The 13,125-nt window shown below is 49.0% G+C and overlaps 2 protein-coding genes across 8 annotated transcripts in view; one reads left to right on the top strand and one right to left on the bottom strand.

The window, feature by feature from the left end:
• Positions 1-37: 37 nt before the first annotated feature.
• ZNF276 (zinc finger protein 276) lies at positions 38-12,908 on the top strand. Of its 3 annotated transcripts, none has more exons than XM_053399927.1 (11): positions 38-299; positions 3,621-3,930; positions 4,293-4,348; positions 5,639-6,148; positions 7,086-7,164; positions 8,317-8,394; positions 9,039-9,152; positions 9,248-9,323; positions 9,835-9,952; positions 10,938-11,037; positions 12,108-12,908. In XM_053399927.1, the coding sequence occupies exons 1-11, from the start codon at positions 98-100 to the stop codon at positions 12,403-12,405; spliced, it is 1,941 nt and encodes a 646-aa protein (XP_053255902.1). In that variant the 5' UTR covers positions 38-97; the 3' UTR covers positions 12,406-12,908. The 3 variants fall into 3 exon arrangements, with proteins under 3 accessions (XP_053255902.1, XP_053255903.1, XP_053255904.1); XM_053399928.1 differs by having other exon boundaries at positions 39-299; positions 5,642-6,148; XM_053399929.1 differs by lacking the exon at positions 38-299 and adding an exon at positions 2,646-2,670.
• The window catches only part of FANCA (FA complementation group A), a 38,423-nt gene continuing 38,128 nt past the window's right edge, over positions 12,831-13,125 (bottom strand). For all 5 annotated transcript variants that reach the window (XM_053399914.1, XM_053399916.1, XM_053399918.1 and 2 more), the window contains one exon: positions 12,831-13,106. In XM_053399914.1, coding sequence (XP_053255889.1) covers positions 13,005-13,106 — 102 coding nt within the window. In that variant the 3' untranslated portion in view covers positions 12,831-13,004. The remainder of the gene's footprint in view (positions 13,107-13,125) is intronic.

Raw genomic sequence — 13,125 nt, 5'->3', positions numbered from 1 at the left:
TCCGCCAGGGGCGCTGCGGGCCGGAGCCGAGCCAAGGCGCTGCCGGAGCCGCAGCCAGAACCTGCCGAGCGGGGGCCGGGCCGGGCTCTGCACGGCCATGAAGCGGGATCGGCGCGGCCGGTTCTTACCCGCGGGCGCGGCGGCCAGGGGCGCTCCAGAACCGCCGCCGCCACCAGTCGAGGCCAAGAGTGTCCGGGCCCGCCGGGGGCGCCCCACCGCCACCTCCCGGGAGCAGGAACAGCAGCCCGAGCCGGAGCCCGAGCAGTGGGCCTCGCCAGCCTCGGAGACGGCGGCAGCGGGTGAGCGCAGGCGGATAGGGGCACCCCGGCAGCGCGCTCTTCCGGGGATCCGGCGGGCGGCCCGATCCTCCGCGTGCGCGCTCGGAAGGAAGCCGTGCTTCCCCGCGGGAAGTGCGCCGGGCAGGGATCGGACGGGGCGCGCGCGCTCGGGAGGCGCCTTGGCACCGGGGCTGGACTGGCCAGCGGGTGGCGGCGGAGCTGGGCTGGGCTAGGCTGGCTCTGCTTCCAGTGCCGGGGCTGGGCCTTAAGATGTGAAAAGCAGTCAACAGAGCGCGTGCAGAATGCCTTCTCCTGTTCGTTGGGTCAGCACATCCGTCGCTGATGTGCGCCAGGCAGACAGGCAGGCAGGCGCGAGCGCGCAAACAGCCAACGCTCTCCTCTCTCAATCCGTCACGTTTGAAATGCTAACTGCAGGAGCCCCTGCCTTTTGCCACCCGGAGCTCTCCAGTGGGCAGCTTTGGAGTCCAGTCACGTGGATTTCTTGTAGAGCTTCCATGCACAACCTAGGTTAACTGCTCCGCCACCCCCAAGGCGCACCCAAAACTTTTTACCATCCCGGGTAGCTGTAGTCGCAACCATCGTGCAACTGCCGAGATGTAGAGGGCGCTGGGGCAGCTGGTTGAGCTGGGCCTCCTTAAATCTCACTGCTTAGGCTGTCCGTGCAGTGGGTAGGCCCTGACCATTGAGCTGACAAGTACCTAGCAGGGGTGACAGAGGCTCTGGCTTCCCATTTTGAAGCCATCAGTGCCCATCAGAGGCATGGAGAGGTGCCACGTGGATGAACCAGGAAGAGGACTTGACACCAACCTCCGGCCTTCCTCCAGAGGTTGATGGACTTCAGCTCCCAGATTCCTTAGCAGCAAATAGTTTCTCATCCATTTTCATATATTGTTCCTCCCTGTATCAAGAACAGGAACTTGCATTTTTAAAATTTATCTTTTACTGATAATTCTGTGGAAGATGATACATATTTGATGCTGCTAGATAGACAACGATGGTGTTGCTCCCCAACACCAGGGAATCAGGGAATCAATCAGCTTTCCCCTACCTAGTAGCCACATGTTCTGGTCTCCACTCCCCCCTCCCTTGCAGAGATGTGCAAGCTGAGGCCTTATGGGGAGCTATAAATCATAGATCTGTCCTGTTACATTCTTATACCAGGTGTGATGTGGGATAATGGTTTCTACAGATGTAATAACCTGGGACCATCTTGTTCCACATTTGCTGAACTGATTTAGCGTGGAGATAGTCCCACACTCACTGACAGTTCATATGCCAACATGTGGGTCGTGGGTTGCAATTGCACCTCCATACCCATAACAAAAACACATGTGTACTTAATGTACTTGTTGAAACGTTGGACTGTTTTGTGTCGTGTTAATCTGTAACCCTTGTTCTTGGCCTAAGATCAGTTAAATGTGCCTGTTTAAATTTTCCATTGCCTTCACTAACCGGGCACAGTCTAGCTGTCTTTTGACTCCAGTTCCCAGCAGTCTCAAGCTGCCAGCATTGCCAGTAGTCCCAGATGATGGGAGTTGTAGTCTAGCAACATCTGGAGGACTGCAGGCTCCCCTACTTTTCCTTATTGTTATTGAGGGAGGGAATTCTGGGCACTGTTGTCTACCCTCCCAGAGTTACAATTCCCAGCAACCCTTAAACTACAATGCCTGGAAAGATGTTTGGAATGTGCTTTGAAAGTATAGTGTGTTTACTATTACATGGGAAAGCTGATCGGTGAATGGATTTTTTAGTGTAGCTTAGCAGAGACGGTTCTGGGGAAGTCTAGGCTGAGGGTTTGAGGAGAAAACCTTTGTGCTGCTTGGAGGGCCTTTTTGCAGGGATGAAAAGAAATCACAGGTATCTTGGTTCCCTGGAAAATGTGCAGACCAGCACCAATACAGAAAGCTGATGCTTTATGTTTTCTAGGCCTGATTTGCAGCACCTTAGTTTCATTTGTCTGCCTTCTCTACCTTAAAATAATCAGCTCTGCTCTCTCATAGAATTGGTGGCTGGGGAGGGAGGTCCTGGACGAAAAAGGGTCCTGAGTGCTGAGGTGGGCCACCACCCATGATCAAGAGGAGACTTGCTATGCCTCTGAGTCAACGAGTCGCCTGATTGGCCAGTGCCACAGTAAAGACTGCTGACATCATCTCTGTGGCTCTTCCAAGTCAGGAAGTGCTGCAGAGGGGCTGTGGGCAGTTTGTAAACCAGGTCCCTGCACAGACAGCAGAACTTGCTTGAAAGCAAACAGGAAAACAAAAGAAATTGGTTCCTGTTTCTCTCACAGTTCTGGGCAAAGCAGGAGCTGGATGGTTCAAAGCAAGGACTGCTCTCTGAGGCGAAGACAAAAAAGGCGAAGGGATGCCAGAAGGTAGGGCTGGAGTGGGGGGCAGTGACAATATGACCAGGGCTGCCTTTCTTGGTTGCAACAGCAGGGGTGAACACTCAGCTTGATGCTTTACTCCCGCTCAGGTTGCTCCTGTGTTCACTAACACAGTTTATGTTTTCATCCATGAGGACTAGGACCTTGGATGTGTTCGAAGAAACTCCTAATTTTTAGGATGCTGAGTTATGCATTTGATGCAGGATGTCACTTTTAGGTGTTGTGATTATGGAAAGTTTTATTGATGGAATCGGAGGACAAATACATTAAATTCAACCCCCCAGGTCCCAAAAGGATGTTTCTGGGTGTTTGGCAAGGACCATTTAATAGTGTTTCTCTGGTTGCCACCCACTTACATGCTCTGGGATTTAGTTCACACAACGGTTGGGCTTGCTTCTCCTCTGTCCTGCCTCCTGCCATCCTGCTCTGCCCAGGAGTCTTTTAAGGGCTGCAGTTCAGTGGTAGGACACCTGCTTTGCATGCAGAAGGCACCTGGTTCAATCCCCAATGGCATCTCCAGGCAAGGCTGGGAAAGCTACCTGCCCGATACCCCAGAGATCTGCTGCCAGTTACTGTAGATGAGACAGAGGTAGGTAGACCAATGGTAATAATAATAATAATAATAATAATAATAATAATAATAATAATAATAATAATAATTTTATTTATACCCCCCGTCCATCTGGCTGGGTTTCCTTAGCCACTCTGGGCGACTTACAGCATATCTCAAAACATCAAAAACTTCCCTAACAGGGCTGCCTTCAGATGTCTTCTGAAAGTTGTGTAATTCTTTATCTCCTTGCCATCTGGAGGGAGGGCATTCCACAGGGAGGGCGCCACTACCGAGAAGGCCCTCTGCCTGCCTTGTACCTTCATTATGCTTCTAAAGGCAATGCTAGTCTCAGAGTGACCTCCTTTCTTTCCTGAAATCCTTGCAGGATTCGGCCGGGGTGTGAGCACCGCTTACTGCCGGCTTTGCCACGGAAAGTTTTCCTCTCGGAGCCTGCGGAACGCTTTTGGAAAGGTCCCTGTCGTGGGGGAGAGCTCCGAGAAGCAGCGGCGCATGGACCAGGTCTTCTTCACGGACTTCCAGCGGCTGGTGGGGGTGGCTGTCCGGCAAGACCCGGCCCTCCCCCAGTTTGTCTGCAAGAAGTGCCACGCCCAGTTCTACAAGTGCCGCAGCATCCTCAAGGCCTTCATCCAGAAGGTGAACCTGTCTCCCACTGGCCACCTCAAGCCACACGGAAAGTAGGTTGAGCGGATTTCTCCACTCGCGGGAGGCTGGGCTGCTTGTGGCTTGTCTCGGTAGCCACCAAGACTTGGCCCCCAAGCAGGCAGACATTTATGAGCTGTATACAAAATACTTTGTTAGGCTGCTGATGTCCCACTAATGACTTGCACTTCGTACAGAGGGCTAGGGAAATACTTTGTGGGTTCGTAATGTATGTGGCCTTATTTGCAAGGCCAAAATTCCAGTTTCCAGCAGCTGGAAATTGCCTGTGCACATTTTTTGTTTGTGAAACTGCCACTTTGAGACCAGAGCACATGCTGCCTGAGTCTGTCCTCCCTAGAAGGCATCTGATTTGCTCTGCCGTCTGTTTTGTGTACAGGGACAACCTTGCCCAACCTCCTCTTCCTGCTGCAAAAGGAGATGCTCCCTCTCTAGGTAAGTAGGATTGTTTTGGCTCCTCTGAATTTTCTCCTTGATGTCAGTTGTGGCTGCCCTGTTGCTTCCACAGTTTCCACTTTGCCTATGCTTATAGCTGATGTGGTGCTCAGTCTCTGGCAATTTCCCTATGTCTAGTGGGGACCAGGGTGGTCTCTGCACTCTAGGGCCGGCTCCAGTGTCCGCCTGGGAAGGCAGTATTTAGTATTTTTATTTATCTAAAACATCCGTTAGCAGCCCTTCATGAGAAGTCCCAAGGCAGGATACCGTCAGCATGAAAGCCCAAAGATATCTAAAATAAAAACAGTGTAAAACACCGATCCAAAATAAAATAACTCAGCGTCAGCTACAGAAAGGGAAAACTCATCTTTTGAGTGCCAATGAGCCAGCTATGTGCAATTCTAGCTAAGGCTCCCCAGCTTCTTTTGCCAGATCACAGGTTCAAGCAAACTCTTTTTCTCTTTCTTGAATTTTATTTCCAAGATAATAAAGACAAAAACAACAAAATAAAATAGACACAGTTGCATCTTGCAATTACTCACTGAAAACAATGTGTGCAACATTCAGGAGGAAGGGTGGAATATGAATAAACAAAGTAAATAATATTTTTCCTTTTTAAGTGTAGGCAAGCATATTTCTAAGATCTGTTGGGAACATGGATCTTTTCTGTATATTTCATAATAATATGACAGTTTGTACTTGGTCTCTGATCCATCATCTGAAGAAAGGCTTTGATCAATGTTGCAGTGCATAACCCTGATTTGTGTATGAGACAAAGTCACAGCACACTAAATAAACCCTTCTGCACAAGGAGCCCCACACAACTGTTTGCCACTGTCAGTCTCTCTGCAAACCAAGTATTAGGCAGGATGATATTCAAGTAGGGTTTTCCTTCTTCCAAGCTCAGTATAAAGAAGCAGCAGCTTATCATCCCTTGCCTTCAGCAGATTCAAAGCTGCATGTATTTAGCATGGCTTTATTGTTCATCTATTACACTTCTAGTCCATCTTTCCTCCAAGGAGCTGAAGGTGGTGTAATTTCAAGAGGTAACTCTGCCTAACAGAAAGCAATGTGTTCAGTGTTCAGGAGGAGGGGTGGACTATAAATTCCATAAATAAAATACCTTGAGTGTGTGTGTGTGTGTGTGTGTGTGTGTGTGTGTGTGTGTTACTACCTAGCACAGTTGCCATAGTCCATGCCAGCCAGTTATTCTGGGGCTTATGGTGCGGGGCAGGTGTTTCAGTGGCATGCCTGGTCTCTGCTACCCTCTGTCTTTCTCCCTGCCAACAGAAGACCTGATCACATCCAGCCCCCAGTGCCTCCACAGCTTAGTGATGTGGACCCACAACCACGCCGAAAGCTGCCAGATTGCTCCCAGCTTGCAAGGCGTCTTGTCCTCGGAGTACTGCGGGATCATCCAGGCCGTGTGGGGCTGTGAAGAGGGTCATGATTATGTCATGAGCACAGATTCGGACTGCAGCACCTTGCTGGTGGACAACGCCCTGTCCGTCAAGTGGGAACTGAACAAGGACCCTGCCCCGCAGCAGGCGCATGTGACGGGCAACGGGGTGGGGGCTGACTGTACTGTGGCTGCGGCAGCACTGCCAGAACCCCAGTGTGGCGCCACTCGTACGGCAGCCAGCCAGCAACCTGCAAAAAGCGGGACTCCTCCGCCTGTGCTTAGCACAGAAAGCTGGGTGTCAGAGAGCCAGGATTTGCCTTCCTTCCAAGATGCCTCAGAAGCTCCTTTGCAGGAGGAAAGCCTGCCGCAGCCGGACTGCCCTCTGAATGGCAGTCCAGGTAAGTGGCATGCCAAGGATGTATCTCCAGGATGTCGTGGGGATTGCGGGTCACAACTCCACACAGGTCTTTGCACATTTCTTTGCATGATATACACATATATACATACACATATACACAGTATACACATAAACGGCCTGGGCCCAGTATACTTGAAGGAGCGTCTCCACCCACATCGTTCTGTCTGGACATTGAGGTCCAGCGCCGAGGGCCTTCTGGCGGTTCCCTCACTGTGAGAAGCCAAGTTACAGGGAACCAGGCAGAGGGCCTTCTCAGTAGTGGCGCCGGCCCTGTGGAACACCCTCCCATCAGATGTCAAAGAGATAAACAAGTACCTGACATTTAGAAGACATCTGAAGGCAGCCCTGTTCAGGGAAGTTTTTAATGTGTGACATTTTAATGTATTTTTAATCTTTGTTGGAAGCTATCCAGAGTGGCTGGGGAAACCCAGCCAGATGGGTGGGGTACAAATAATAAATTATTATTATTATTATTATTATTATTATGATGATGATGATGATGATGATGATGACTACTTTCTGAGTGTTCAGCTGTTCAAGCCTGTGTGGAAGCAGTGTGTTCACAGAGCTGAGTGGCAGCATTTCTGATTTATAGCTCAGCTGTCTGGAACCAGGCGTGCCCTTTGCATTCTTCTTGTTTTTTAATTTCCGCCCCGTTAACTTGGCTTTCCCTCCAGCCAGCGTGCCCACACACTCACGTCTTCTCATAGTGAAGCAGGCTCTTGCCAAGGTGAGCTCAGGCCCACATCCTTTGGCTGACCACCGTGAGAAGAGGATGCTGGGCTGGGTGGGCCTGACCCAGCAGACAGGCTCTTCTTATGTTCCGCTGGGTCGGGTGCCGCAGGACTGTTGTGCCTTGATGACTATTGTGCCTTCCTTTGCGCCCTTTGCAACACGCATTCTTCTCCGTCTTCTAGGGCCACTGAGTGAGAAGCCGGTTCCCTCTGCAGCCTCGGATGAGCGGGTAAAAGACGAGTTCAGTGACCTTTTTGAGGGGTGAGAGAAGAAGAGCGGGATTCAAATGTCACCTTTGCAAGCATGAACAATGATTGTGGGGCGGGAGTGGATCACATTCCTCACTGGAGGGTCCAGTCACTGGAGACGGCTTGTTTAGGGGGTGGAGGGAGGGGTCAGGACAGCACAAAGGGCAGTTTTTGTGGCCTTTATTACAAGCAATGCAGTCCAATAGTAAAAATACAAAATTATTAATTGTAACAACAACTCCTTAATACTACCTTAAGTTTAGTTCAAATTAATTGTTGCAGTTACTATCTCTGTTTATAACCTTTGTTCTTCACAAAGGTTATAAATGATGCCCAAGTATTTGTGTGTTTTTTATGAAAATGAATGTATTATTCTCACTGATGGGCCAGAATGTGGATAGGTACAAATCCACACTGCCTATGGCAGTGATCCCAAAGGATGTCACTTGGGGCAGTCTTATTATTTTACTTATTTAATAGAATGTATATACCACTTGATGGTTTTGGGGTTTTTGGGGTTTGTTTTTTGAAAAAAAGCACCTCTAAGTGATTTACAGAAATGTAGCTGACAAAAACAACAACAACCAGTGGGCAGGTGAGGTGCCTAGACAGAGTCTTAGCAAGTGGTCTTATGGGGGAAGGCTATAGCTCAGTGGTAGAGCCTCTGCCTTGCGTTCAGAAGGTCCCAGGTTCAATTCTCAGCACCTCCGGGTAGGGCTGGGAATGCCCCCTGCCTAAAACTCTGTAGAGCTGCTGCTACCAGTCAGTGTATAATACCATGCTGGATGGGTCGTTGGTCTGACTTGGTGTAAGGCAGCTCTCTACATTACTTTGGCCTGAAACCTTTTGCAGGCACCACCTTCAGCTTTTAAGCATGGAACTGATTAGAGCTGGGCACTTGCTTTTTAAAAGATTCTGAAGGCTGGGCTTCCAATTATTTGATGCCCAGGAACCCACATGGCAGGGCAGTTTCTCTGCTCACATTTTTGTAGCATAGCGGTCTTTACATTGAGTGGATCTCGGCCACTGTCTGGAGTGTGTTGTTTTCTTGAAGAAGGAAAGCTCACTTCTCTTGAGCTCCCCCCCCCCCCCGCTGTCAACATAAAGGCCCAATGAGACTTCACCTGCCTTCTGCTTTAGTGAAAGGGCCTGTTTACTTTCTCAGGTACTCCTTGAGTGACGACGAGAACGACAAGAGAGCGCAGTCTTCGGACGACTACTTTGAGCCTTACCCAGAAAAGAGGTGAGGGCTTTTTCTTGTCCTTTCGCTGTGGCAAAAGACAGGAGTGGTAGCTTCTTTCTCTCGAATGCATTTGACCTGTTGCAACCTCCTCCACTCTCGGTGGGCAAAGGCCCACATCCATTCCTCTCCCATTCGCACATTCTCTCTTTTCTGAGGAGTGAGCAGGTTTCTTTTCACCCTCCTCGCAAATGCATCCATTTGTTTAGGATTGTATTTTAAGTAGAGCTATGCAAACGCTCTGTCAGTGCAAGGGTTTGTACAATGGAATATTCTCCTGACCCCTAAAACCCCCTTCAATCTGTTTTAGTGGCTCCCTCAACCCCTCCAAGCAGATTTGTTGAGAGCGCAGGGGAAGGAGAGGGTGGGAATGTTCCATTGTGCAAATCTTTGTGCTGTTGAAATGGGTGATGTCGATTCTTTTCTTTATTTCAACAATTTAGTCTCTATGTAAGGCTTTCAGATGTTTGCATTTATTAACGGGTGGCCAGCCTGAGAGCCTTGCACTGGCCTAATTTCATGTAGGCATTGGGGAGGGGGACAGAAATAGGGAGATGCAGCCCTCAACAGGGGTAGGGAGGTCGTTCCCCCCTGTTTTATAACTTCACTTGACATGCAGCAACAGTTCCCTGTTCCTCCTCTGTTAGGGTATCCAACAACAGGAAAGTTGAAAGCAGAGAAGCAAAGAAGCTTGAAGAGCCCAAAATAAGGAAGAAGCCAGGACCCAAACCTGGCTGGAAAAAGAAAATCAAATGTGAAAGGTATTATATACCCAAAGCTTCCAAGGTGTGAGATTCCTACCCCCAAGAATGGTCCGGCCTTCTCACCAGTTCCTCTTTCTTCTGCTTTTTTTAAGGGAAGAGCTGCCCACCATTTACAAGTGTCCTTATCAGGGCTGTACAGCTGTGTACAGAGGTGCAGATGGCATGAAGGTATGTGGATAACTACTAGTTACATTTAGCTTTGGAGTCGTCAGACCCACAGCGGGACTTTACTTTCTGGAACAAGTGTATCTCTCTCCCTGCTACCTCCACCCCCCCCCCCGGTTCCTTTGGGTGGAAGCGAACCAATCAAAAGCCAGGTTGTAATGATTGACAGCCCTGCCTAACGGGAGGGAGTAACCCTAGTTTACAAGAGAAAAACAAGGAGAAAAGCTTATGATCCAGATTTTGCTGCCAGTTTGAGGAAATGGATGCAGTGTCCTCCTTTCTCATTCTGTTCACGTGATTGCTGCTGTGGAGTAGCTTTGGCCAACCAGTTGCCCTTAGGAAGTTTTGGACTACAATCCCCATCAGCCTCAGCCAGCACATGGACTTGTAGTCCAAAACCTCTGGAGGGCCCCCCGTTAGCCAAGCCTGCCATAGGTGGTCAGATTGTCACTGCCCTGCATGGAGTGAAAGGGTGGCTCTGTGTGACGATCTCCATCTCTCTTCTTGGATTTAGAAGCACATCAAAGAGCATCATGAGGAGGTCAGAGAAAGGCCCTGTCCGCATCCAGGTTGCAACAAGGTGTTCATGATTGACCGGTACCTTCAGCGCCATGTGAAGCTCATTCATACAGGTATGTTGCGCTTATGAGAGAATGATGGAGGATTTGCATGGAAGAGAAAGAAATGCCCTGGCCAGAATCAGGCATCACAGATGGCACAGGAGAACAGGCTTTTTCAGTGGTGGGCCCCCATCTGGAATGCTCTCCCCAGGGAGACATACCTGGCACCATCATTGTAAGACATTTTTATTTAGCCCAGGCTTCTGGTGGTTAAGTTAGCCTCTACTGTGGTGCTCATCTTTTAGTTGGATAGGACAAAAACTGTCCTTCTTCCTGTATTGTTGGAAGAAAATTTTAGGAATTTTTGAATTGCAAATTTATTGTTTTTAATTTGGCTGTTAATTAATTTTATCTGTTTTCATTTTGTTAAGTTAGGTCGTTTGCAGGCTGTTCTGTATGAAGCAACTAAGAAACATAAAAAATAAAAATAATGATGATATTCATGGATCTTCTGTTAACCTGCCCACAAACTCTGCAGACCTCTGTATCATCACAGAGAAAACACTGGAAAAGTGCTCTAGTTACTTTTGGGGAAAAACTGCAGAAAACATTGCCATCTTATTCCCATCCTCTGCCGCCATTCTTTTCCTTCATTTCATTTTCATTACTTATTTACTGCTTAATGTAATGAAGTCTCTTTAAGAGGCTCACAAAATGCAATCGTAAACCCCTAAGCAAAGTCTTCCAAGAGTGTCAATGATGGAGAGAGTCCCAGTAACATAAAAAGAGGTTGGGCTGCTGGTGTCAGGCCAGAGGGGCATCCCCAGCTTGCAGCTCCCACAATGGCCAGCCAGATACCTAGGGAAAGCCTGCATCAGGCTTCTTCACATTCTCCAGCTGCTAGTATTGAGGTAGACTGCCTTTGATGCTGGGGTTGGGGGGTTAGTACTGCACTCGTTGTTGATAGCCTTTTCCTCCATGAATTCTCCTAAACCCCTTTTTTTATGGCCACCCAAGTCATTGTGATTTTCAACCCTGTTCCCTTCTCCCATTGCAGAGGTGCGGAACTATATCTGTGACGAATGTGGCCAGACATTCAAGCAACGCAAACACCTCTCCGTTCACCAGATGCGCCACTCAGGAGCAAAGCCTCTCCAGTAAGCACACTTTGCCTATGGCCTTTTACAGATAAGCTGTGTTGCCTTCATGGGGCATCTTTAGATTACTCAAAGCTGAATTTGAAAACTAGTATGCCCTAACGTGGTTGAAGAAAGGTCATCTCCCTTGCAGATGCGCCAATAATGACACTTCCAAATTAAGATGTGGCACACAAGCGCGCACACACACATTTTGGGTCCTGGGATTGGTTTTTTGGTTCATACGTCCAGTAGTGTGGGAAATGATGATTCTAAGACTGGTTTGGGAAACATTTCCTGCAAAACCATCTGTCTCAATGCAGAACTACAGTCTTACCTTGGAAGCCAAACAGAATCCGTTCCGGAAGTTCATTTGACTTCCAGTGCACAGCTTCCGATTGGCTGCAGGAGCTTCCTGCAGCCAATTGGAAGCCCCACTGGACGTTCGGCTTCCAAAAGAACGTTCGCAAACTGGAACACTTGCTTCTGGGTTTGCGGCATTCGGGAGCCAGAAAGTTCTACTGTTAAGGTGTTTGTCAACCAAGGTACGACTGTACATGTGACTGATCATTTTGTCATAGTGGAGAGCAGCACTCAGTTTTCTTTTGGTGGACTGTGGCCTCTCCTGCACTTCAGAATTAAGGAGTGCTGCTGCCATACAAGTCTGTCTTGTTAAAGCACCAGTTCCTAACAGAGGGCTGGCTCCGGTCTATAAGGAGTGTCTGACTCTAGCAAGTGTCTGACCCTGCAGTGTCTGACTCTAGCAAGAGCTAAGCTGTCACTTCTCCTATAGGATATTCCATTCCCACAGAGAGGACACAGCGTCCACCAGCGTCCTGGATTTTTGATCGGGACATCCAAACTAAAATCTGGAAGCATGTTTCCCGCCCCAGCAATGGTCTCAAGTGCAGCTCAGTATTCAGGGTTCTTAGTAGATAAAAGACACTTGGTTATTGGAAGCATCCTCTCACCTGTCTGAGAGTAGCTGATATATTTCTTCCAAGGCTGAGGCTGTGCTGCTGCTCCCCCTCCTTCATGGGGATGAGACCAGGTGGCAGGCCTGAGGTCCGCTTTCTGCTTTCCCCCTGCAGGTGTGAAATCTGTGGCTTCCAGTGCAGGCAGCGAGCATCCCTCAAGTACCACATGACCAAACACAAAGCAGAGACTGAGCTGGAGTTTGCCTGCGACCAATGTGGGAAGCGCTTTGAAAAGGCCCACAACCTCAACGTCCACATGTCCATGGTGCATCCCCTCACCCAGACTCAGGACAAAGCCAAGGCTGCTGAGCTGGAGCAAGAGGCTCTGCCAGAGGCTCTGTCGGAGGCTTCAGAGACTGCAGAGAACCATCCTGTAAAATTGGAACCGAGCGTGCAGCAGGAGCCCACCTGAAAGAGCCCTGGATGGGAGCCCTGATCCAGCTTTGCATAAAGCAACACTGAGTGGGGGTTTTAAACATACGTTTTAACGGATCCTCCAAAAAACAGAAAGGGGTGGGGACTCGCTTCTGCTTGCTGGTGAAAAGCTTTCCATTGCTGTGACTATTCTCCGTGTGTGTGTTTGTGTCCAAGACCGTAGCAGTGTCTTACAGAGCCATATCCGTCTCGCCAAAGGAAGCAGGCTGTCCTGCCTTCCCTCTGATGTGGCGATTGGTTGAGCTCAGAAAAGGTATCGCACCTGTTATAAAGGTGTGTTGGCCATAGGCACAGGCTCATTTTTAGGGGCTCTCAAGCTGATGGAAAGCCCAGTTTAAGTCCGAGACAACTTGTTTTAAATTAAATTCCAAAGCCAATCTGAAAAAGAAAGACGAACCAGAATATTTGTAACATGGTTTTTATTGTTACAAAGTCATGGTCATGCTTGTAATAAATTATTTACACCATACTTTGAACAGATTAAGCCCTTGCAGGCGTGTCCACTTTTCCCTGTCCATGCATTTTGTCTGGGTGGGCAGGGAATCGCCCCATGCCTGCCTGCCTGGACTTCCGCTGTCAGAAAAGGAGAAGTTCTTCATCAAGCAGATCCCCATCATCACTGGAGTTCACAAGGGCAGCCTTCATCTCTGGGTCCAAGTCTTCACAGAGACTCATCAGCTAAGAAGGAAAAGAGTCT

The sequence above is a fragment of the Podarcis raffonei genome, chromosome 8 (assembly GCF_027172205.1).
Source record: "Podarcis raffonei isolate rPodRaf1 chromosome 8, rPodRaf1.pri, whole genome shotgun sequence".
In the NCBI taxonomy this organism is placed as follows: domain Eukaryota; kingdom Metazoa; phylum Chordata; class Lepidosauria; order Squamata; family Lacertidae; genus Podarcis; species Podarcis raffonei.
Note: the sequence above shows the minus strand (reverse complement) of the source record. Positions and strands in the feature narration are given on the sequence as shown.

What these genes read in the sequence shown, in the direction of transcription:
- ZNF276 (XM_053399927.1), top strand. Translation starts at nt 98, where the DNA reads ATGAAGCGGGATCGGCGCGGCCGGTTCTTACCCGCGGGCGCGGCGGCC. An exon ending in TGTGAAGCTCATTCATACAG is followed by an intron (nt 9,953 to 10,937) that starts GTATGTTGCGCT and finishes CTCCCATTGCAG; the next exon opens with AGGTGCGGAACTATATCTGT. An exon ending in TCAGGAGCAAAGCCTCTCCA is followed by an intron (nt 11,038 to 12,107) that starts GTAAGCACACTT and finishes TTCCCCCTGCAG; the next exon opens with GTGTGAAATCTGTGGCTTCC.